The sequence below is a fragment of the Sturnira hondurensis genome, unplaced genomic scaffold, assembly GCF_014824575.4.
Source record: "Sturnira hondurensis isolate 20B ecotype Veracruz unplaced genomic scaffold, ASM1482457v3 Scaffold0004136, whole genome shotgun sequence".
Lineage (NCBI taxonomy): Eukaryota > Metazoa > Chordata > Mammalia > Chiroptera > Phyllostomidae > Sturnira > Sturnira hondurensis.
In genome coordinates, this window is record NW_028076767.1 from 5,671,215 (window position 1) to 5,693,619 (window position 22,405).

Below are 22,405 nucleotides of genomic sequence, written 5' to 3' on the forward strand. Positions count from 1 at the left end.
AAGTTGGACCCAAGGAAGCACACACCAAGGCACATCATAATTAAGTTACCCAAGACTAAAGGAGAGAATCTTAGAAGCAGCAAGAGAAAAGGAGACAGTTACCTACCAAGGAGTTCCCATCAAACTGTCAGCTGATTTCTCATAAATCCTTGCAGACAAGAAAGAGCTGGAAAGAGTATTCAGAAATGAAAGGCAAGGGCCTACATCCAAAATTACTCTATCCAGCAAAGCTATTATTTAGAATGGAAGGGCAGATAAAGTGTTTCTCAGATAAGGTAGATGAAGTTACCAATGGAGCTGTAAAACCATCCACAAACTACCCGTTTTCTATTTTGGAACTCATGGCACTGCTTTTTCAGAAAATAAGGAAAAGCAAATAAACAAAAATGTTTTAATGAAGGTTTATGCGAGACAGATAACAATCCAAAAGTGAAATTTTCAAGTCAGCAGGCATCAACAAGGCAATCAAATGCATCCACTGATGTTGAAGCTGAAGAAAAAGAAATTAGTGTTTCAAAGGAAGATACTGACCACAAAGAAAAAGCCAGCAGATGAGGATGTGACTAATGCAATTGACATAACCACTTCAAAAGCTGCCAGAAGAGGAAGAAAGACAAAGGCAGAAAAGCAAGTAGAAATCGAGGAGGCAGGAGCAATGACAACAGCAATAGCATCTGCTAATCTAAAAGTAAGTCCTAAGAGAGGACACCCTGCAGCTACAGAAGTCAAGGTTCCAAAACTAAGAGGCAGACCCCAAACAGAACTGTTGTTCAGAGAGTGACATTGTAACTAAAGAAGACAAAAGTAAGAAAAAGGAGCAAGAGGAAAAACAACCTAAAAAGCAGCTTTAAAAGGAGGAAGAGGGTCAGAAAGAAGAAGATAAGCCAAGGAAAGAGCCAGACAAAAAATAGGGGAAGAAAGAAGTTGAATCAAAAAGGAAAAATTTAGCTAAAACAGGAGTTTCATCAACCTCTGATTCTGAAGAGGAAGGAGATGATCAAGAAGGTGAAAAGAAGAGAAAAGGTGGAAGAAACTTTGAGACTATTCATGGAAGAATTATGCTTGAAGGCCAACATGAGAAAGAAGCAGCAGATAGAAAATGCAAGTAAGAAGAACAAATGGAAACTGAGCACCAGACAACATGTAATCTTCAGTGATAAAAAATATATCTCATTTTCCCCCTGGTTGGTGTAGCTCAGTAGGTTGAGCATGGGCCTGCAAACCAGACGATCGCGGTTCGATTCCCAGTCAGGGCACATGCCTGGGTTGCAGGCCAGTTCCCCGCAGGGGACACACCAGAGGCAACCATACACTGATGTTTCTCTCCCTCTCTCCTTCCCTTCCCCTCTAAAGATAAACAATTTTTTTAAAAATCTTTAAAAAAATATATCTCATTTTCGGCTCCAAGCAATAATCCAGTTACTGAAAAGAAAATGCAAGTAGAACAAATAAGAGATGAAGATCTTGAGACAGACTCATTGGACTGAATGCCCCCTCTTGCTCTTTGATGGAAGAATGTTCCAGATTCTAAATTGAGGACTTCATTAGTGGCATTATTACTGTGTTATCATTGTTAATTTTCTGTAAGGTACATACTACATACTAAGGTCAGCAAAAGTTTTTTTCAAGCTTAAAATGAAGTGTTGTGTATGAAAATTAGAATAAGCTGAAAAGATGGTGGTTTATTTCATTTATATTATGTATATGAAATTTATATTATTATTATTATTAAATTTATACTATTTCATTCAGAAAATATAAAAATTAATTTTGTTTTGAAGCTAGATGTTAAACTGGAATAGTTATTATACCCCAGAAAATGGGATAGTTTTGCCCTTCCCTTTATATTCCTTTGTTGCTTAATTCTTTAGAATCTTATTTTTTTAATCCTGAGAGATTAAACATAGCCTTGTTAAGAAAACAAAAATGAAACTGTAACCAAAATTTTTAAATAAAGCTTTTTTAAATAAACAAACAAACAAAAAAGAATTCCCATGGTCTGGTGCAAGCAAGCAAGCATAATTTAGTTACCTTTCTCTTTTTTATATATTTCTATCTTTTCCGTAAGTACAGGTACAACAGCTGAGCAGAGATTCTCCAGTAACGTCAGATTATCTGCATCTATTAGAGCTTGTTTCTCCAGTTGTCCCAGAAAACTTAGAGAGGTCTGCAAGAGAATCAGTGGAGTCATATTTACTTGCCTACGGATCATTCATGCATTCATTAAACACTACCTGCATAGCCACCAGGCACTAGGTTTTGCATTGATGAATAAGGAAGGTTGTTTATCCCAGAGGAGTTCAATAGTGCGGGAGAAGGGGCATTACCAATGCCCCTTCTCTATACAATCTCTATACAATCTACATTAATACCAGATTTTATATAAATAAATACCAGGTTTTTTATACACACACACACACACCAGACAGTGCTTGCTACATATGAACCTCAAAAACAACTTAATGATGTAGATGCCACTCTAATCACCATTTTAAAAATAAAACAACTGAGGCACAGAAAGATTCAATAACTTGTCCACCATCAAAGAGCTAATAAGTGGCAAAGTTGGTATTTGAACCCTGGCTGTCTGATGTCAAATCTCTCTTATTAACCATTGAGCTACACTACTTTTAACTCACAGCTGTGGATAATATAATAGATTAGAGCAGCATCAAAACAGAGGCACAAAGGAAATGAACATAAAATGCTCTAAAAGAATTTTACACTTGCTATTTTAAAAGAAAAAAATCTGCTAAGTACTCCTAGAAAAAACTGCAAATTTATTAGTATTATTTTAATATTGAATTACACATGGAGTTTAAGGCATCATAATCTTTTCCATGATTAGGGCTTTCCAGTGTACTAAGATGGTTATGAAAAAACATATATGAACAAAATTATAATAGAGTGTTCAAAAAAGAGGAACTACTCAGAATCTGAACATTATCAGCAGAGTGGGATATGAGGAAGAGGTCTCCAGTTGTGTTGAATGGCTGAAAAGTTGAAAAAGGACAGTGTGTTCAGGAATATGGAGAAGAGGGCTTTGAGTACGAACCATGGCTGAGAGCACTAGATCACGGCAGGAGCAGTGGGCTGATATCAGGTGGTGAAAGAACACACACAGCATGTGATAAGTTTGGGCAAGCGTGCCATGGGTCAAAGGGTGCCAGTAGTAGCTTTAAGAATAGTAATATGAACAGATTTGTTTTTAAACAGAAGTCTTGGGGATAGGTTGGAGGAGGGATGGATTAGAGAGAAAATGTTGGCAGAAAGATTAAATACTCTGGTGAAGAGATGAACAAGACCTAGTCTGAAGCTGGTGGTGGAAAAGCAGAGGAGGCACTGGGTTTGAGAACATTTCTGAATTATAATTTGATGAGTTTTGAAGCTCAGTTTGCAGTGGGTGAAGGAAGAGTCAAAGATGACTTAAGCAGTGATACCACTCATTTATTTGTCATCTATTCAACACAGCAGGCTTCACACAAGCTGTGCGAGAGGCGATACTTGAATTGCATCTTGGAGGATGACTAGTCCTTCCCTGACAACATGGAAAAGGACACTTCAGATGAAGAAAACCATATGGGAAAAATTGTGAGAAACTAAAAATCTGTTTATGTGAATGTTTGCAGTGGCTTCAGCAGAAACAGTTTAATTGGAGTGATGAAAGCCGAAGCCATATTGGAATGCATTGGAACATGATCGAGAGTTGAGTTAGTGGAGAAAGAGTGTGTGTGTAGACTATCCTTTCAAGAAGCTTGGCTGTAGAGGGAAGGAGAAAGTTAGAGCAGTAACATAGGAGGGAAGAGGAAGAGTTCATTACAATGTGTGTTTTAAAAGAAGTCATTCCATGTGGAAGGTGGGGGGTGGGTAGGGCAAGGGAGAGTAATGGGGGAATAGAGAAATCTATCATTGAACAACAATAAAAAAGATTTATAAGCTTGACAAAAACTATCTAGAGCAGCAATGAAAAGTATTATATAAATGAAATAAATTTGAATAATATTAAAAAATAAAAATAAAAAAAATCACTTGAAAAAATGATCAACATCACTAGCCACCAGAGAGATGCAAATTAAAACCACAATGAGATATCTCCTCACACTTGCCAAAATGGCCATGATTAATAAATCAACAAACAACAAGTGCTGGTGAGGACATAGAGAAAAGGGAACCCTACCACACTGTAGGTGGGAATGCAAACTGATGCAGCCACTGTGGAAAATAGTAATGGAACTTCCCTCCAAAACTAGAAATGGAACTGCCCTTTGACCTAATGATTCTACTCCTGGAAATATCCCTGAGAAATCCTGAAACACCAGTTTCAAAAGAATTTATGTACCCCTATGTTCACAGCAGCACTATTTACAATAGCCAAAGTGTCCATCAGTAGATGAATGGATTAAAAAAAAACTGCGGTACATCTATACAATGGAATACTATGCAGAAGAAAGAAAGAAAGAATTCCTGCCTGTTGTGACAGCATGGATGGAACTGGAGACTATTATGCTAGAGTGAAATAAGCCAGTTGGTGAAAGACAAACACCATATGATCTCACTTATAAAAGGAACCTAATGAACAAAATAAACTAATGAGCAAAATAGAAACAGAGGCATAGAATCATGAAGCAGACTGACAGCTGAAAGAGAGGAGGGGGCAGGTGTTGATGGATTGAAAGAAGGTGGAGTAGTCAAAGAACGTATATGAAGGACCCATAGACACAGACAACAGTGTGGGGACTGATTACAGAAGTGGGGGTCGGGCTGGGAGGAGGTGGGCAAAGGGGAAAAGTTGGGACAACTGCAATACCATAAGCAATAAAATATTTTTTTTAAAAAGAAGTCACTCAAAATGCTAACGATGAAGGAAAAGTCCAGAATTACAAACTCACCCAATCAAAAGAGGCATTATAAATTTCCAAGAAATTCCAGACACAGGTAAAAGACCCCAAAAGGCAGAGAGGTATGTGTGGCCCCACAAGCAGCACCAGCACACCCACAGCTTGGCCAGAGAATAAAGCAAGAGAGGAGAGGGTGAAGGCATACTTATTCAAAGCCAATCTGCTGGGCAAAGGGGTTGGGGAGAACCCCATACAAGGTGCTGTGGTAGGTTATGTACAAATAAGTTCTCTCTGAACCTCAAAACAGATGCTCCTATCTTTTTTTTTCAGATGCTCCTATCTTGACAGCATCCTATCAGGAGGAAAAAGGGGGTTATGACATAATTCCAGACAAGGTATAGTTTGTTATACTTTGTAGAAAGTTTATTAAATGACAACTTCTACACACACAATTTAGATGGCGTCTCTACACTAGTTGAAGAACACCACCTTGTGACAAACAGTTACTAGACTTATTATGGTAATCAATTGGTAAGGTATACAAATGTTGACTAACTATATTGTACACCTGAAACTAATAAGAAATTGTATGTCAACTATAATGTAAAATAAATTTTAAAATAAAAGAACAAAGCTTTTTGATTTGCTTTTTTTCTAAAAAGCTAGTAGATTTGTGTATGGTTCCTTTTACATCATTCTATGTCGATAGCTACACTGAAAATGGATTTCCTGAAAGTTGAAGGCAGCTCTAGTGCTATAAGTGTGTATGAAAGCTATCAAACAGGAAACCTAAGACACTCTACAAAGCTTGTGCTTGAGGGATGTGTGTCCCTCTAGCACACCCATATCAATTTAGAACCCTCCCATCTTGGCTGGTGTGGCTCAGTGGATTGAGCACCTACTTGCAAACCGAAAGGTCACTGGTTCGATTCCAGGTTAGGGCACACACCTGGGTTACAGGCCAGGTCCCCAGTTGGGGACCTGTGAGAGGCAACCATTTGATGTTTCTCTCCCTCTCTTTTTCTCTCCTTTCCCCTCACTCTAAAAATAAAATAAATAAAATATTTTAAAAAATAAAAAGAAACCTTCGTATTGGGCTGAGGGTCATTCAGGCTCTCCTCTAGTGGCTGGTGACAAATTTATTTCTGTGATCAAATCTTTTGCAATTGCAATTGCAGATAATGTAGCCTTATTAAGCCCGAATATGGAAACTCATCTGGGTTGCTTAGAGATTGTCCTTTACACACTTCAGAAAGTTGGCCTGATCCCAAAGTCCAACAGAGATCAAACTGGATTATCTGAGGTGTATAACTCAACCACAATTCTTGAGTGAAGAATTAGACTTCCTTTGAAATAAAGCTGAGATCATTCGGAACCCGAGAAGGCAGTACAGTTTTCCTGAGTTTGACCAGGTTATGCCACATCTAAACATAACAACTCCTGTTACTGTTATACCAAGTGAAAAAAAAAACCATAAAATCATTTGGCTACTCGAGTATGAACTTTTTATGAATTAAAAACTAATTCAGCAAGGGAGAGATGTTTGAAATGCTGACCATAAGAATGTTTTTGTAGCAGCAAATGCCTTCAAGAATATGTCTAAAACCTGCAGAAACAGATGGGGAAGAAGAGGTACAGTCCCTGCTTATTCTTAGTGGACAAAATCATTGCTCAGTGACAGCACATCAGGGACTCCTTTTAAAAAGCAACTCATCCTCCACTCAGTTGTAGGGAGTAAGTACTTCTGTCCACGGCATCAGAAGTGTAAAAAAAGAATGTGGTCTCATTTTATTTATAAACCTAGAAAATGAAAAAATTGCCAAAGGATGTGCAAAGCTGGAGAAGAATAGTAACAGAATAACCCGGAGAGCTTTCAAACTACAGAAATCTCCTCTAATGTTGAGAAATTCTGCATTTGACTTAAATTCTGTCATTTGAATAGTCTTTGCTTTGAACAAATGCAAATACAAGCATATTAAAAAATTATTATCTGAAACAAGTCCCCTGGTTTTTTAATTCTCCAAGAACCCGCGGACCCTTAGGATATATGGTATGTGCCTGTGTGTTATACAGTAGTTTCCCCTCATCTGTAGTTAAATGCATTCTAAGGTGCCCCCTAGACTCCTGAAACCTTGAAAGGGTAGCTAACCCTTTACATACACTTTCTTCTACAGAAATACCTATGATAAAGTTTAAATTTCTAGATTAGCACAGTAAGAGATAAACAACAAAAATGAATAATAAAATAGAACAATTTCCTACTTCTATTTCAATAATGTCATTTAGAAAATGGCATTATTATTAGTATAAACTGTAATAAAAGTTATGCAAGTGTGGTCTCTCTCAAAATATCTTATTGTACTCTTCATTTGATTCAACACACCTATCAAGACGTTTCTTCCACTGCACAAAACAGTTTTTAAACTTGTCGATTTTGATGTCTTTTAGTGCTTCTGCCATTTTTTGTTTCACCTTTTTCACATTAGCAAAATGTTTACCTTTGAGGGCTTTTTTCCATCAGGGTGAGATCACGTGAATAAGGAGGGTAGGGCATAGGGGCCATGCCCTTGTGGTCCAACATCTGCTGAACACTGAGCACAGTGTGGGGAGGTGCACTCATAAATCACCCATTATGAAATGAACAAATGCATTCAAAAGTCTTCAAAAGAAATGAAGCCGAATGCAGCCTCTCACAACAATGCCAGCTGATACACTGATACAAATGGGTTCCTAGAACAGTCACCTAGTGGGAGAGGCCTGTACTACAAGGATCCTACCTTTCAGAACGTAATTCCGATTTGGGGGAGGTCCCATATGTATTTACAAAATGGAGCCTTATTAAGCCCTGGTACAGAAACTCACCTGGGCCCTGGCTGGTGTAGCTCTCAGTGGATTGAGCGCGGGCCTGTGAACCACATGATCACGAGTGATCACGAGTGATCACAAGTGAACTGCTTGGCCAGTTCCCAGCAGGGGACTCACAAGAGGCAACCATACATTGATATTTCTCTCCTTCTCTCCTTCCTTTCTCCTCTAAAGATAAATAAATAAAATCTTAAAAAAAAAGAAACTCACCTGGGTTTTCATACCAGGGATTAATAAGACTGCATTATTTGAGGTTGCAATTGAAAAAGATTTCATCACAGAAATAAATTCTTTACCAGCCAATGGAGAAGAGCCTGAATTCCCCTCATCCAAAAAGGAAGGGTTCTAAATTCATATAGTCACTCTAGAGGGACAAAAATGACATTTGTAGGGAGTTATAGGTTTTCACACATATATTTACTTGTAAACAGAGAACTAACAAAGATTAAAAACTTCAGTAAGGATAATAATCGCAATGGATTGAAACCCATCAAATATGTTTAAATCTATGAATTCAGATTTATATTTTTTAATGTATAACTTTTAGAGAATGACAGAAAAACACTCAATTATCACAAACACCGGGCAAGTAAAAGAAAGAATAGAGCATTGATATATAAACTGTATCTCCAGGTAACCGAATAATAGACAAGGCAGAAACAAAATTATGAAATTTTAAAATCCCCATTTTGTAAACCCAAAGAATCAATATATAAAACATCAACAGTTGCTAATGTATTTTTTAAAAAGCCAGGAATTGTGTACATCCCAATGAGAGAATGCAACACAAGGCCACTATGTTCTTGCCAAAAGGATCTAACCTGAGTCTGATGGAGCCTCTGAGTTCAGCTGCCAGTTTGCAGGAAATGCAGAAGATGGAAGAGCATGCTGAACTGCACCAAGCACACACATCAGCAAAACCTAGATGAGGGGAAATTCTAGGGGCCAATTGTCCTAGAATTCTTCAGCAGATAAATTTTAAGCAAAAGAATAGAATTGCGGGGGGGGGGGGGGGGGGTGGTTAACCTATGGATTAAGGGAGATTCAAAAGAAAAAAACTGGTCAAGACTAAACTGAGGTCTAGAGATGCACAGAAAAGTGATAAAACCATAAAGAAACCTAAGAACCTAATTACTATAAACACCAGGACAAGGGTTACTTCTAAGGGATGGGAAAGAGCGGTGATTGGGATGGAGCAAATGGAGGAGTTTCTGGAATAATTGGGGAAATTCAATTTCTTGACCTGAGTAGTGATTTTAAGGGTATTAGCCATTTTTTTAAGTTGGACTTTTTTAAAATTTAATTTTTTCTTACTAAAAAGCTTTAACCATAAAATTTTTCTCATTTGAGTTATAATTATATATCCATACAGTTGATCAACATACATGATAAATTTTGTCAAATAATTATTAAACATAGGTAAAATTCTATTGAAATTGTGTGTGATATGGAGTTTTTTAAATAGTTTAACAGATAAATATTGTTTTTATTAGAATGAGACAGAGTTTAACATCAAGTTGGTTTTCTGTTTTGTTTATTTCACCTTTTTTCTTATTTTTCTACCAAAATCTATCTTTATTTTTAATATATTTTATTGATTATACTACTACAGTTGTCCCATTTCCCCCCTTCATTTCCCTCCACCCTGCACACCCTCTCCTACCCACATTCCCCCTCTTTAGTTCATGTCCATGTGTCATAAGTTCTTTAGCTTCTACATTTCCCATACTATTCTTGCCCTCCCCCTGTCTGTTTCCTACCTACCTTCTATGCTACTTATTCTCTGTACCTTTTCTCCCTCTCTCCTCCCACTCCCCTATTGCTAACCCTTCATGTAATCTCCATTTCTGTGGTTCTGTTCCTATTCTAGTTGTTTGCTCAGTTTGCTTTTGTTTTAGGTGTGGTTGTTAATAACTGAGTTTGCTTTCCTTTCACTGTTCATATTTTTTATCTTCTTTTTCTTAGATAAGTCCTTTAACATTCCATATAATAAGGGCTTGGTGATAATAAACTCCTTTAACTTGACCTTATCTGGGAAGCACTTTATCTGTCCTTCTATTCTAAATGAAAGTTTTGCTGGATAGAGCAATCTTGGCTGTAGGTCTTTGGATTTCATGACTTGGAATACTTCTTTCCAGCCCCTTCTCGCCTGTAAGGTCTCTTTTGAGAAATCCGCTGACAAGTCTGATGGGAACTCCTTTGTAGGTGACTGTCCCCTTATGTCTTGCTGCTTCTAGGATTCTCTCCTTCATTTTAGTCTTGACTAATGTAATTATGATGTACCTTGGTGTGTTCCTTCTTGGGTCCAACTTCTTTGGGACTCTCTGAGCTTCCTGGATGTCCTGGAAGTCTATTGCCTTTGCCAGATTGAGGAAGTTCTCCTTTATTATTTGTTCAAATAAGTTTTCCACTTGTTGCTCTTCCTCTTCCCCTTCTGGTACCCCTATAATTCAGATGTTGGAATGTTTAGTGATGTCCTGGAGGTTCCTAGCCTCTCCTCATTTTTTTGAATTCTTGTTTCTTCCTTCTTTTCTGTTTGGTTGTTCCTTTCTTCCTTCTGGTCCACTCCATTGATTTGAGTCCCAGTTCTCTTTCCATCACTATTGGTTCCCTGTGCATTTTCCTTCACTTAGTGTAACCTTTATTTTTCATCTAATTTGTGACTAAAATCAACCAATTTTGTGAGCATCCTGATCACCAGTGCTTTGAACTGTGCATTTGATAGGTTGGCTATCTCTCCGTCCCTTAGATGTGTTGGTTCTGGGGCTTTAATCTGTTCTTCCATTTGAGCCATTTTGGGGGTGGGGGTTCTGCTCACACCTGTTACATAGTGAGGGGTGGAGCCTTAGGTGCTCACCAGGGGAGGGCAACCCAGTGGCTGGGTGGTGAGGCTGTATGTGGGGGGTGGGGTCAAAGAGGGAACAAGGGCACTTGGTCCACTCTCTCTTGGATTTCAGTCCCTTCCTCCACCTCCCCCAAGCAAACTGGGCCCTTCTGGTGCTGGTTCCTGGGTGTGTGGGCTTGTGTATGATCTAGGACCCTGTGGGTCTCTCCAACAAACTCTCCTGTGAGGCCGAGAGTCTCTCCCAGCACCTCAATCCTGACAAGTGTTTCCAATTGGTGCTTTTAGACTTTATTGCCCGGCGCTGGGGCCCTGGGTTGTCTGGTCTGTCTCACTGACCATTTTTGCCTGGTTTATCTGCACTCAAATGTGGGACCAGGGTCAGCCAGCTTCCCTGCATGCCTCACTGGGTCTGCTCGTTGCCACCCCACGCCCAAGGTCTGCCAACTGCTGTCTGCGCACCTGTGTCTGCCAGCCACCACTTTTTCCTGCCGCAACCCCTCCCCACCGGCTGCCAACTCTGCCCCTCTTATTGGTCTGGATGAATGGTTGTTGGACTTTCGTACAGTTTAATTTTCTGTCAGTTCTATATGCTTTTTTGTTTCTAAATTTTTGTTGTCCTTAATTTTGGTTGTGCAAGGAGGCATAGTGTGTCTACCTATGCCTCCATCTTGGCCAGAAGTCCAGTATTAGCCTTATAATAATTCACTTAGCTGTATGTTTTTTTGTGTGTGTCATCTTTTATATTATATTTTGGTGCTTTCTTTCAATAATAAAAAAGGAAAAAGAAAAGGAAAAAGTGAAAAAAAATAACAGGAGGATACGAAAACTTCCAGGGGCTATCTGAGGAAGAAAATTAATAGATTCTGACAAAGGGCAACAATGATGAGAATTTATATCTTTTCACATCCCCATCGTGGTGGTTTAGTTCATCCTGCTAATCCCCCTAGTTATTCATTGTAAAATCACATACTCTGAAAGTGTTTGGACCTCTTTTTTTTTTTTCAGAAAGAAATAGAAGGAAGTAGATTGCATCATTCCTTTCTTTCACGCTTTTATTCACAGCATCATTTGTAACAGATTCTGCAAGATTCTGAAGCTATAATGATGAGTGTAGACTCAGTGCCCACCCCCAAGGAACTCACAACCAATCTTTGGGAGAAAGGGACCTCTAGAGATGACCAATCAAAGGATGCAAAGGGCTAAAATCCCTGAGGGTTCTAAAAGGGAGAAGATAAGTTCTCAAAGAGTGTGGCCAAAACAGAGAAATAACTTGCTTAGGTCTACAGATCTGACACCAAGAAACATGTTTAATGAATTACCAACATGGTCTTCATTTGAACTACCACATGTAAAACAGTTTCCCATTCCTTAGTTATGGTTAAGGGGGAAAAACATTGTCAATAGCAGTTGATTGGAGAGAATGTGATATAGGAGGACTACACATATAGTCTCAAGAGCATCAGTGAGGTTCTCATTCACAAGCTGGAGGAATTTGTGGCTGTTCACTTAGTGCTACATTTTATAACTTCCATATGTTACATGTACTTTTTTGGTTATAAAACCTTACATAACTTAGAATCTAATCAAAATAGTGGTTGAATAACACAATGAAAATCATGTTACAAGGTAAAGTTTGAAAATGGTATTTCTGAAATTTAACTTGCTTGTCACAAGCTGCTACTGAAGTCAAAATAAAAATATATATGGTATATTAAGTTTTGAGGCCCAGAAGAGAGACATGCAGCTACTTTCCTGCCAGTATGGGAAAAATAGTAGTGACTTCCAGTAAAGATGGCAGTATAGGAAGACATGGCTTGCTTCTTCACACAGCCATATAAAAATTACAACTAAAATATAGAAAAACCATCACTCATAACCATCAGAAATCAAGTTGAATGGAAGTCTGACAACTACAGAATTAAAGAAACGACATCCATCCAGACAGGTAGTAGGGACACAGACATGGAAGGATTGATCCCTCACCCATGTGTGGTGGATAGAAATTTGGGAGGGATATCTCAGAAACAAGGAGTCCCAGCCCCACACCAGGCTCCCAAGCCTAGGATTCCAGTGCCAGGAAGGTAAGTCCCTACAACTTCTGGCTGCAAAACCCAACAGGGATTGAATCAGAGGAAGAACCTTCTGGAGCCCCAAGCAGTTCCTCTTAAAGAACTGACACACAAAAATCACCTGATAAGATTCACTCCTGAGCTCTAGCAATATGACAGCACTTGAAAGACACTGGTGGCACATAGAAAAACTGAAGTATCTGGCATCAAGGCAGGCAGAGACCACTGTCCCTTTTCTAAGCCCTCTCCCGCCAACCCACACATACACAGAGCTGGCAAATTTTGCCACATCTAAGATTCCATCAACCTGGCTCACACGGTTTGCCTGCCTTGGAGATCCCCAGAGACTCTTCCCCACCCAGCTTACAGGCCCACCCACATTGCTTTTCCACATGAATGGTTGGTCTTGACTCATGATTCAGAGCTTCCTAAATCCTGTCAAACAAGTAACAGTTGGCCTCAGTGAGCCCCAGGCCCAGCACTAACTAGCAGCAGCCAGCCTAGATTCAAAACTTGGCTTCACTTGGGAATCTCCTAGCCTAGCACAAGTAGCAGCCATTTCAGCTTACTTTATAGCTCAGGAAGAGTAGCCCTGAGCAAAACACAGGTAGGGAATGACCTTGATCTGCACCACCCAGGAAAACCCAGGGCCAGTGCACCCAGTGTACAGCTACAGACCACATCACAGCACCACCACCCTGCCCCTGCACAACTGATCTTGCACAGAGGGCTGAGGTTGGTGGTAAATGGTCATAGCCAATCCTTGCAGCTAACTGGCCTGGGTGATTCGCTCCCATTGATCCGCCAACAGAAACCAAGACTCAACTACAAGAGGAGGGTGGACTCAGCCCACATAAAGGGCACACCTCAAGTACCCTGCTCGGGTCATAGAGGAGGCTGTGCCACTGGACCCTACCAGATACTTACTACATTAGGCCTCACTACCAAGACACGCAGTCAAAGCAGCTCTACCTAACACACAGAAACAAATAAAGGGAGGCTGCCAAAATGTGGAGACAAAGAAACACGGCCCAAATGAAAGAATAGATCAAAATTCCAGAAAAAGAGCTAAATAAAATGGAGATAAGCAATCTATCAGATGCAGAGTTCAAAACTCTGCTCATGGAATTTAGTGAGGACCTCGACAGCTTAAAAAAGATCCAGTCAGAAATGAAGGATTCACTCATTGAAACAAGAACAATTCACAGGGAAACAACAGTAGAGTGGATGAAGCTGAGATTCATATCAATGATGTGGAACATAAAGAAGCAAAATACAACCCAATCAGAACAACAAAAAGAAAAGAAAATCTGAAAAATGAAGATAGTGTAATTAGCCTGTGGGACAACTTCAAGAGGTCCAACATTTGCATCATTGTGGTGCCAGAAGGAAAAGAACAGGAAATTGCAACTCTATTTGAAAAAATAATGAAAGAAAAGTTCCCTAATTTGATGAAGGAAATACACATGCAAGTCCAGGAAGCACAGAGAGTTCCAAACAAAGTGGATGCAAAGAGTCCCACTCCAAGACACATCATAATTAAAATGGCAAAGGTTAAACACAAGGAAAGAATCTTAGAAGCAGCAAGAAAAAAGCAGTTAGATACCTACAGGAGAATTCCCATATGACTGTCAGCTGATGTCAAATGAAACTTTGCTGGCTGGGAATTGGCAAGAAGTATTCAAAGTCATGAAAAGCAGAGACCTACAGCCAAGATTGCTCTACCCAGCAAAGCTATCATTTGGAATCAAAGGGCAGATAAACAGTTTCCCAAACAAGAAAAAAAATAAAGGATTTCATCATCACCAAACCATTATTATATTAAATGTTAAAGGGACTTAAGAAAAAGAAGATCAAAATATTGAACAATAAAATGGAAAAATATACAAATCTATCAAAAATTGAATCTAAAAACAAACTAAGCAAACAAGAAGAACAGAGACAGAATCATGGATATGGAGAGCATTTTGAAGGTTGCCAGATGGGAGGTGGGTATGGGGGAATGAGTGAAGAGGTGAGGGGATTAAGAAGTACAAATGGGTGGTTATGGAATAGCCACAGGGATGTAAATTACAGTATAGGAAATGGAGTAGCCAAACAACTTATACACATGACTCACGGACATGAACAATGGTGTGGGGATTGCCTGAGGGAGTGGGGAGGGCTGGGGGGAAAATCAGGACAACTTAATAGCATAATTAATAAAATATAATTTAAAAAAGAATATTGGCAAATGTGACCAATATAGTAAAAATATTAGCAAATAACATTATTACATTAATATTAAAAACATTACATCTATACGGCCCTTTACAAAGCCCATCCTCAAATTGTTTCATTTGAATTTCACAGCACACTTACATGGGCGACACTTTGCAGGGTCCACTGAAAAGGACACACGACTCCCTCAGACGTCTCAATTAACGTAGATGACAATCAACTAATTCCCACTCTACCATTATTTGCCACCTTCTCGTGTCCTTGTTGTGCCCTGAACATTTCTGTATCATAAAATGCGGTGGATGCCAGTAGCAGTTAATCATTTACTGCATGGCTATTGTGTGTCAAATATAGGCCTTAAGATAATGCTTTATGAACATTATTTTCTCTAATCCTCAAAATAGTCCTAAAAGAAAGTGGTGTGGTGTGTGAGAAGATGGAGACTCAGAAATGTCCAATCATATATGGAGCTGGTTGAAGAACCAGCACTAGAACCCAGGCCCATTTGACACAAAAGTCAATGTTCCTAACCATTGTATATACTGTTTCTTGCAAAATAAATAATAAATAAATAAATAAACAAACCATCTTGAAAACCTTTCCAGCTTCTTCCCAAACACCAACTGGGACAATGTTCACAAAGATCCCATTCTATATGACCCACTCACCAGCTGGATTTTGGGTAACGATTCCTTCATAATGAAGCTCATTTCCTTTAAGATATCTGAGTCGATGCTTTCGGACAGTTCGTAGAGCAGGTTTCTAAGACAGATACCCAAAGAGACTAATGAAGTCTCACACTTGCAGAGGACAGCACAGTGAATCAAGTGCTTTTGCTTATGCTCTCTCCTACGTAAATGATCACAATCCTGTACGTAGACAATTATTCATCCCACTCTATAGACTGCAAAACTAAAACTTTGAGCTTCAGTGTGACCTATTAAATTTGGATAACAAAGTAAACAGTAGGGACAGGCTTTCTGATTCCAAGTCCAGTGCTATAAAAACATAAAATACAATTATGGACTTTCACCTGCAACTCCACTTTAGAAACAATGCCAGGCAATGTAGAGTCTACTATTGAAAAAGGAAGGACATTCTCCCAACTTCTGGATAGCCATATAATGAAAAACCAGCCAAACTGAATATTTCATTCACACACTAATGTCTCTATATGCCAGAGACCATTCCTTGGTCTCTGAAAAATCAGTTTTTTAACAGCAAAGTGAAAAAAAAAGTGATTTCCAGAATCCCCTCACTTACCCAAGGATAGCTCAGATTCTGGAAGCCAGTCCAAGTGTAAAGCCTGAAGGACATAATTGCCCAGGCAATTAAGTAAAATAACACTTTGAAGTCTCCTTCTTGTAAAGTTCTCTGTAGGTACTACGTCCGTGGACAATTTAAAAGTGATGTCTAAGGTCACCATGATAGGCCTGATGTCTACATTTTACCTCTCTGTGTTCCCCACCCAAAATGTAGCTGGACATGGCATAAATGATGTCCCTCTCTACCCTGGAGACATCGTTTTCACTTTGCTTATTTTGTTCCAAGGTTGCATTCTTCTCAAATGACTGAAGGCAGACACACCCAGTGGCTCACAGAAGAAACAATATCGGAGACTGGAAAAGAGAAAAGTGTAGGCCTGCTCTGCTTAAGTAAGCTTCCCTTGGCAGCAAGAAACAAAAGTACGGGAAGCCAGTGCTAGGCCCTGAGAGGCGTGACCTCTCCTCTCATTAGTACCTAGAGCTGAGAAATCTCCTACTATAAATCACTGTAAAATCCAAAGAGGTTGTAGATAAGAAAGAGATCTTAATCCCAGTCTCCTTTCAAAGCCCAATGACCTGAACGAACTCAAAATGGAAAACCCTCTTTTCTTGATTACAGACTCCTCCTCACCTGAATGGAGAGACCTTCTTCAGAGTGGGCAGCAAACTCTGTACTTGCTCTTTGGTGTAGTTGAGGTGCTTCAGCAGCAAGGGCTGCTTCATGGTGTATAGGAGTTCTGCTAGGAAGAAGGGGTCTTGCTCACTCAGCAGCTCCTTTGTTATGAGATGATCGAAAACGTCTAAGGCTGAGCTGGACCTCTCCAGCTTCTTCTGGGAGATGAAATCTTGGCAGAGAAACTTTAATTGTTCTACTTCTTTATCTCCCAGCTGTGAATCAATAGCCAGTAGCCTCCTGCGAAAGTTCTTTGCTCTATTATCAAATGAACTAGAAGTCCAGTTTTGACCTTGAAATGACATGGCCAGTCTGAAAGAGGTGGAGATGTGGGGTAGTGTGTTAGAGAGTAAGAACACAAGGCACCTTGACTTCCCAGGCCCTCTCCCAGTTTCAGCCTCCTCTGTTCCAGGCATTATTAGACTTTCCTAGAAGTGCTAAAAAGTAAAAATTACTGAAATAAAATTATTGGACAGTTACTTAAGAAAACCAATAACCCAGAAAACTGGACTCCAATACTTGTATGTTAACTCTTTAGAGGTCTGGAGAGAGACTTTCTTGGGACTCGTTTAACGTGATTTCTCTGAAATGGAAGTGTCCACCAGAGAAGCTGGTCAGAATGGAGGCCAACTCAGCACAACAGCTCCTGGTTGGAGTCCCAGTTGGAGCTCTTAATTCATTCCCACCAAATGGCAGGAATGGCAGAAATGGCACTTAGATTTATGCCCTACATTTTAGAAATAAAGCAATCTGGAGGTGTATATTTCCGAAGTGCCTACCAACCCAGGGACAACAAGACAACATTGTTAACCCTAACGGCACAGGTATGTAACCCACAGAAAGAGCAGCCATCAGCTGAGATCCCAGAAACAAAGGGAAGCTTTAGACAAGAGTTGCTCAAATCAATGTAAAAAGTCGCAAATTAACCAATATTTCCACATGACCAGTTCATAAACTGTGGTATTTTCTACATTGAATTTTATTCTAGTAAAAGGAGCAATAAAGTGATAAAAAATTTCAGTGTAGTATTATTCATAATATAAGGACAGGTACATAGTCACTATACAAGACTTAGTTATTTAGGAACAAGAAACTACTTTCTAAAGCAAAGAGAACATAGTAAAAACAAAACATCAATGACAAAGAGTGGTTATATCTAGCTGATATAATTACATAAAATATAAATGTTTTTCTGGGCTCCTGTCTGAGTTTTTCAAATCTTATGCCATGAACACATATTACTTATATTATTAGAAAACAGAAACCAAAAAATGCCATTTTAATGTGATCACCCATGGGGTCTTGGTTTCTTGGAGACATCTCCCTTTCTAATACATCATATATTTGCCTTGAAGTTTTCTGAAGAACCTAAATCTTTCAGCCAGACTTCGTCTCTTGTTCGTAGATAAGCATATTTCTGCCATTAAAGGCTATGCCGGAGCCTTCCTGGGGCTTTTTAATTGTTCATTTTTCCCTAGGAAAGCTGATAAATCCAGGAAGAAATAGCACCACTACTGAAAACAAGAGTTTCTGCAAGTTTCTATGACATGAAGTGAAAGAAAATGCTGGCGTCTAAGACCCCAGCGGGGACAAAGGTGTTAATTACATACCTTCAAATGAAATTCCACTGATCCACTGGAGGCAAGTGGTTCTTAGGGATATTGCCTGAAAACAAAGTTTTGAAGAAATTAGAATCCTCTGTGTGCTCCAAGTCCTAAGAAAGTTCCAACTGACGCGGGAGAAAACTCAAGACTTGTTGCTGGCTATGGAAATGCAAACCGAATCTTAGGCTTGAGATTGGTTTCCTGCTGATGTCACCACTGCCTTTCCCTTCCCGCCCCTGGCATTAGGATGATCCTGGTTAAACAGCGCCTTCTAAAGGCATGACCGCAACTTTCCCACATTAGAGCTCAGGACCTCTTTCCCTGGTAAAACCGATCTCTCTTACAAAAGAACTAGAAGGCACTTCTGTTCTGACCTTCGCCTTGGGTCACTCACCTCCCTCCCTCAGTCAAAGAGGAAAGTGTCAATTTTTTCAACCACCTCCTTCCCCAGATTCACTTAAGTTTTAAAATAAAATCCAGAAGCCCATGAATAGTAGTAAGCCATCTTAATCTTTTCTCAATAAGTCCATGTATAAATAAACAAAAAAAATTTTAAGGCAATAAAGAAGAGAAGGAGTGAAAACAAGCCAATTTGAGGTATGTGCAAGGAACTCCACTAACAATGGGCAAAATTCATGAAGTTTCTGCTCTCAGAGCATTCAGTCCAGCAGGAAAGACACTTTGAAGACTTTATAAGAATAAAAACAATACCTAACACATACCACAATTACTAGGTGCCAAGCATGCTTTATTCACTTAATCATCCCAACTTTCTAAGGTAAATATTATTATTTAGGCCTCCTTTTCTTGTAATCCTTGTCCGAGGATATGTTTATTGATTTTAGAGAAAGAGGAAGGGAGAAAGAAAGAGAAATATCAGTGTAAGAGAAAAACATCAATCAGTTGCCTTCCAAACACACACTGACTGGGAAATAAACTGGCAACCTAGGTATGTGCCCCATCCAGGAATCAAACGTACAATCTTTCAGTGCGTGGGATGGTGGTCCAACCAACTGAGTTGCCTGGCCAGGGCCATGACCTCCCTTTTAAGACATGAAAACTAAGACACAGGAAGGTTAGGTAATTTTTCCAACATCACAAAATGACCTAGTAAGAAAGCCAAAAGTTAAATCAGTGAGTTTGGCTGTAAGTCACTGCACTACATTTCAGCTAATTCAAATGTGCTAAGTCTGGGAAGAAATATAGAATCTTAGAAAGATATTTTATCTCTGAATAAAAGTAAAAATTATGATGTTTAATTAGCAAATGTGTTGAAGTACCATTTCTATATCCTATGCATCATCCGGAGAACTTCAGTGTTAAAGAAAGACAAACCCTAGTGGTGATGGTTGCACAACAATGTAAATGTACTTAAATCCATGAAATTGGTAAAACCCTCCCGTTACATGTCAACAGCAATCAAGACTTAACTACAACAGGCGAGGATACACAGCCCACACAGGGTGGGGATGAGGGACCTGGAGTGCAGCTTTGGTGATGATCAGAGAGGCTGTGCCACTAGACCCTACAGAATACCTACCACACACGGCCACTCTACCAAGCCTGGGAGACAAAGAAGCTCTACCTAATACGTAGGAACACACACAGGGAACCTGCCAAAACAAGGAAACAAAGAAACAGGTCCCAGACAAAAGAACAAGAGAAATCTCCAAAAAATAGAAGTGAATGAAATGGAGGCAAGCAAACTACTACCGGATACAAAGGTCAAAACAATTTTTATAAGGATGCTCAAGGAATTTAGCAAGAACTTCAACAGCATAAAAAAGGACATGGAAACCATAAAAAGGAAGTAATCAGAAATGAAGGCTACTTAACTGAAATGAAGAATAATTTACAAGGAATCAAAAGTGGAGTAGATGAAGCTGAGAATCAACTCAGTAATTTGAAATATAAGAAAAAAATCAGGAAGCAAAAAAAAAAAGAATCCAAAAAAATTGAGGATAGTGTAAGGAGCTTCTGGGACAAATTCCAGCATACCAACTGTATCATGGGAGTGCCAGAAGGAGAAGGGAGAGCAAGAAATTGAAAACCTATTTGAAAAAATGAAATAAATCTTCCTTAACCTGGTGAAGGAAGTACACGTACAAGTCCAAGAAGCACAGAGTCCTAGACAAGATGAATCCAAAGAGGTCACACCAAGACATATCATAATTAAAACGCCAAAGCTTAAAGACAGAGAATCTTAAAAGCAGCAGGCCAGAAAGGATTAGCAAGAAATATTTAAAGTAATGAAAAGCAAGAACGTACAACCAAGATTACTTTATCAAGCAAAGCTATCATTTAGAATTGAAGGACATATAAACAGGTTCCCAGACAACAAAAAGTTATAGTAGTTCATCACCACCAAATAGTATTACACTAAATGCTAAAGGGTCTTCAAGAAGAAGAAGAAGAAGAAGAAGAAGGAGAAGAAATAAATAGCAATAAATACATATCTATCAACAATTAAATCTAAACAAATAAAATAAATGAACAAACAGAACAGAAACAGACTCATAGCTAAATACAGAGAATATTTTGATGGTTGTCAGATGGAATGGGGGTTGGAGGGATGGGTGAAAAGGTAAAGGGATTAAGGAGTACAAATTGGTTGTTACAGAATGGTCATTAGGATATAAAATATAGCATAGGAAATATAGTCAGTAATATTCTAATAACTATGTATGGTGCCAGATGGGTACGAGATTTATCAGGATGATCACTTAGTAAGTTATGTAATGTCTAATCACTGGGGTAAACACTAGAAACTAATATAATATTGTATATCAAATGCAATTTAAAATAAAAATGATTTAAATTAAAAAATAATAGAGAAAATGGATATAACAAGGTCCCTAAATACAAAATAATATGTATATTTTTTAAATCCTAAAGGTAGGTTTTGGATAAAGATTTAGAGAATTTCTGATTCCATGCACAATAAATATCTGTAAGCTACTTGCATATAAATATGAAAAATAGTTAAAATGGTAAATTTCATGTAATGTGCACATTAGCACAATTAGAAAAAAGATAAAGATAGACAGGACCTCAATCTTGGTCTTCTATTCAATTGTTCAACTATAAATATTTTATTTTGGGGGCCATATCAGGAGGCAGTTGGTGAAACTATCACTTCTTAACTTGCTCATAGGTTTTTCAATTATTTTAAATATTTAGCAAGCTCTTCTTATGTGTAAAGCACTGAATTGGGCACAGTTAGAAAGATAAACTGGATAAAACACAGAGTCTGCCTTCCATAATAACTATTATAACTATCATTGATTAACCCCTTGTTTTCTTTTTTTTATAGATTTTATTTATTTTATCTTTAGAGGGGAAGGGAAGGAGAGAAGGATAGAAATATTAATGTATGGTTGCCTCTCATGAGTCCCCTAGCTGGGAACTGGCCTGCAACCCAGGCATGTGCCCTGACTGGGAATCGAACCGCGATCCTCTGGTTCGCAGGCCTGTGCTCAATCCACTGAGCTACGCCAGCCAGGGCTAACCCCTTGTTTTCTGATGAACTGTCTGAAGTCAGCACTATTTTACACATTCAGTAGATGAGGAAATCAAGTTCAGAGAACAAAGTATCTTGCCATCATCCCAGAGCTAGGAGGAGGTGGGAATTTAGGATTCAAACCTGGGCCTCTCTGATTCCTAATCCCATGCTCTTGATCCCAAGGCTATTTATGATATAATGTAATGTCTGTAACTATTGGGGAGAGTGATGCTGCAATGAGGCTACACCCAAGTGCCACAGGAGACTCAAGGAGCAAGGGATAAATCCAGATGGGGCTGCCTCGGAGGAGGAGGTATTTGAACTAAGCCTAAAGGTAGAAGGTAGAGGGTTCAAGGGTAGAGGCAGAATAGAGACACCTAAAGTAAACTTAAACTTCTACGCTAGTGCTCCTAGTACTCAAGGGAAACCCTTGAACCAAGTTGCAGAGGCGAGATTGTGTGCCATGTGATTTGTATTCAGCATGTTAGCCTTCCTTCCATTTAGAACGTAATTACCAAGGACAT

At 39.0% G+C, this 22,405-nt stretch overlaps 1 protein-coding gene and 1 pseudogene across 3 annotated transcripts in view; one reads left to right on the plus strand and one right to left on the minus strand.

Annotated features, from left to right (window-relative positions):
* CASP10 (caspase 10) overlaps positions 1 to 22,405 on the minus strand; it is a 64,633-nt gene that overhangs the window by 22,416 nt on the left and 19,812 nt on the right. Inside the window, exons 3-6 of one of the 3 annotated variants that reach the window (XM_037043631.1) lie at positions 18,386 to 18,440; positions 16,734 to 17,087; positions 15,506 to 15,599; positions 2,032 to 2,167 (exon numbers count right to left, since the gene is read on the minus strand). In XM_037043631.1, coding sequence (XP_036899526.1) covers positions 2,032 to 2,167; positions 15,506 to 15,599; positions 16,734 to 17,080 — 577 coding nt within the window. In that variant the 5' untranslated portion in view covers positions 17,081 to 17,087; positions 18,386 to 18,440. Of the gene's footprint in view, positions 1 to 2,031; positions 2,168 to 15,505; positions 15,600 to 16,733; positions 17,088 to 18,385; positions 18,810 to 22,405 lie in introns of those variants that run through there. The other 2 variants (XM_037043629.1, XM_037043632.1) reach the window with 2 other exon arrangements.
* LOC118985246 (PC4 and SFRS1-interacting protein-like) lies at positions 367 to 1,157 on the plus strand (annotated as a pseudogene).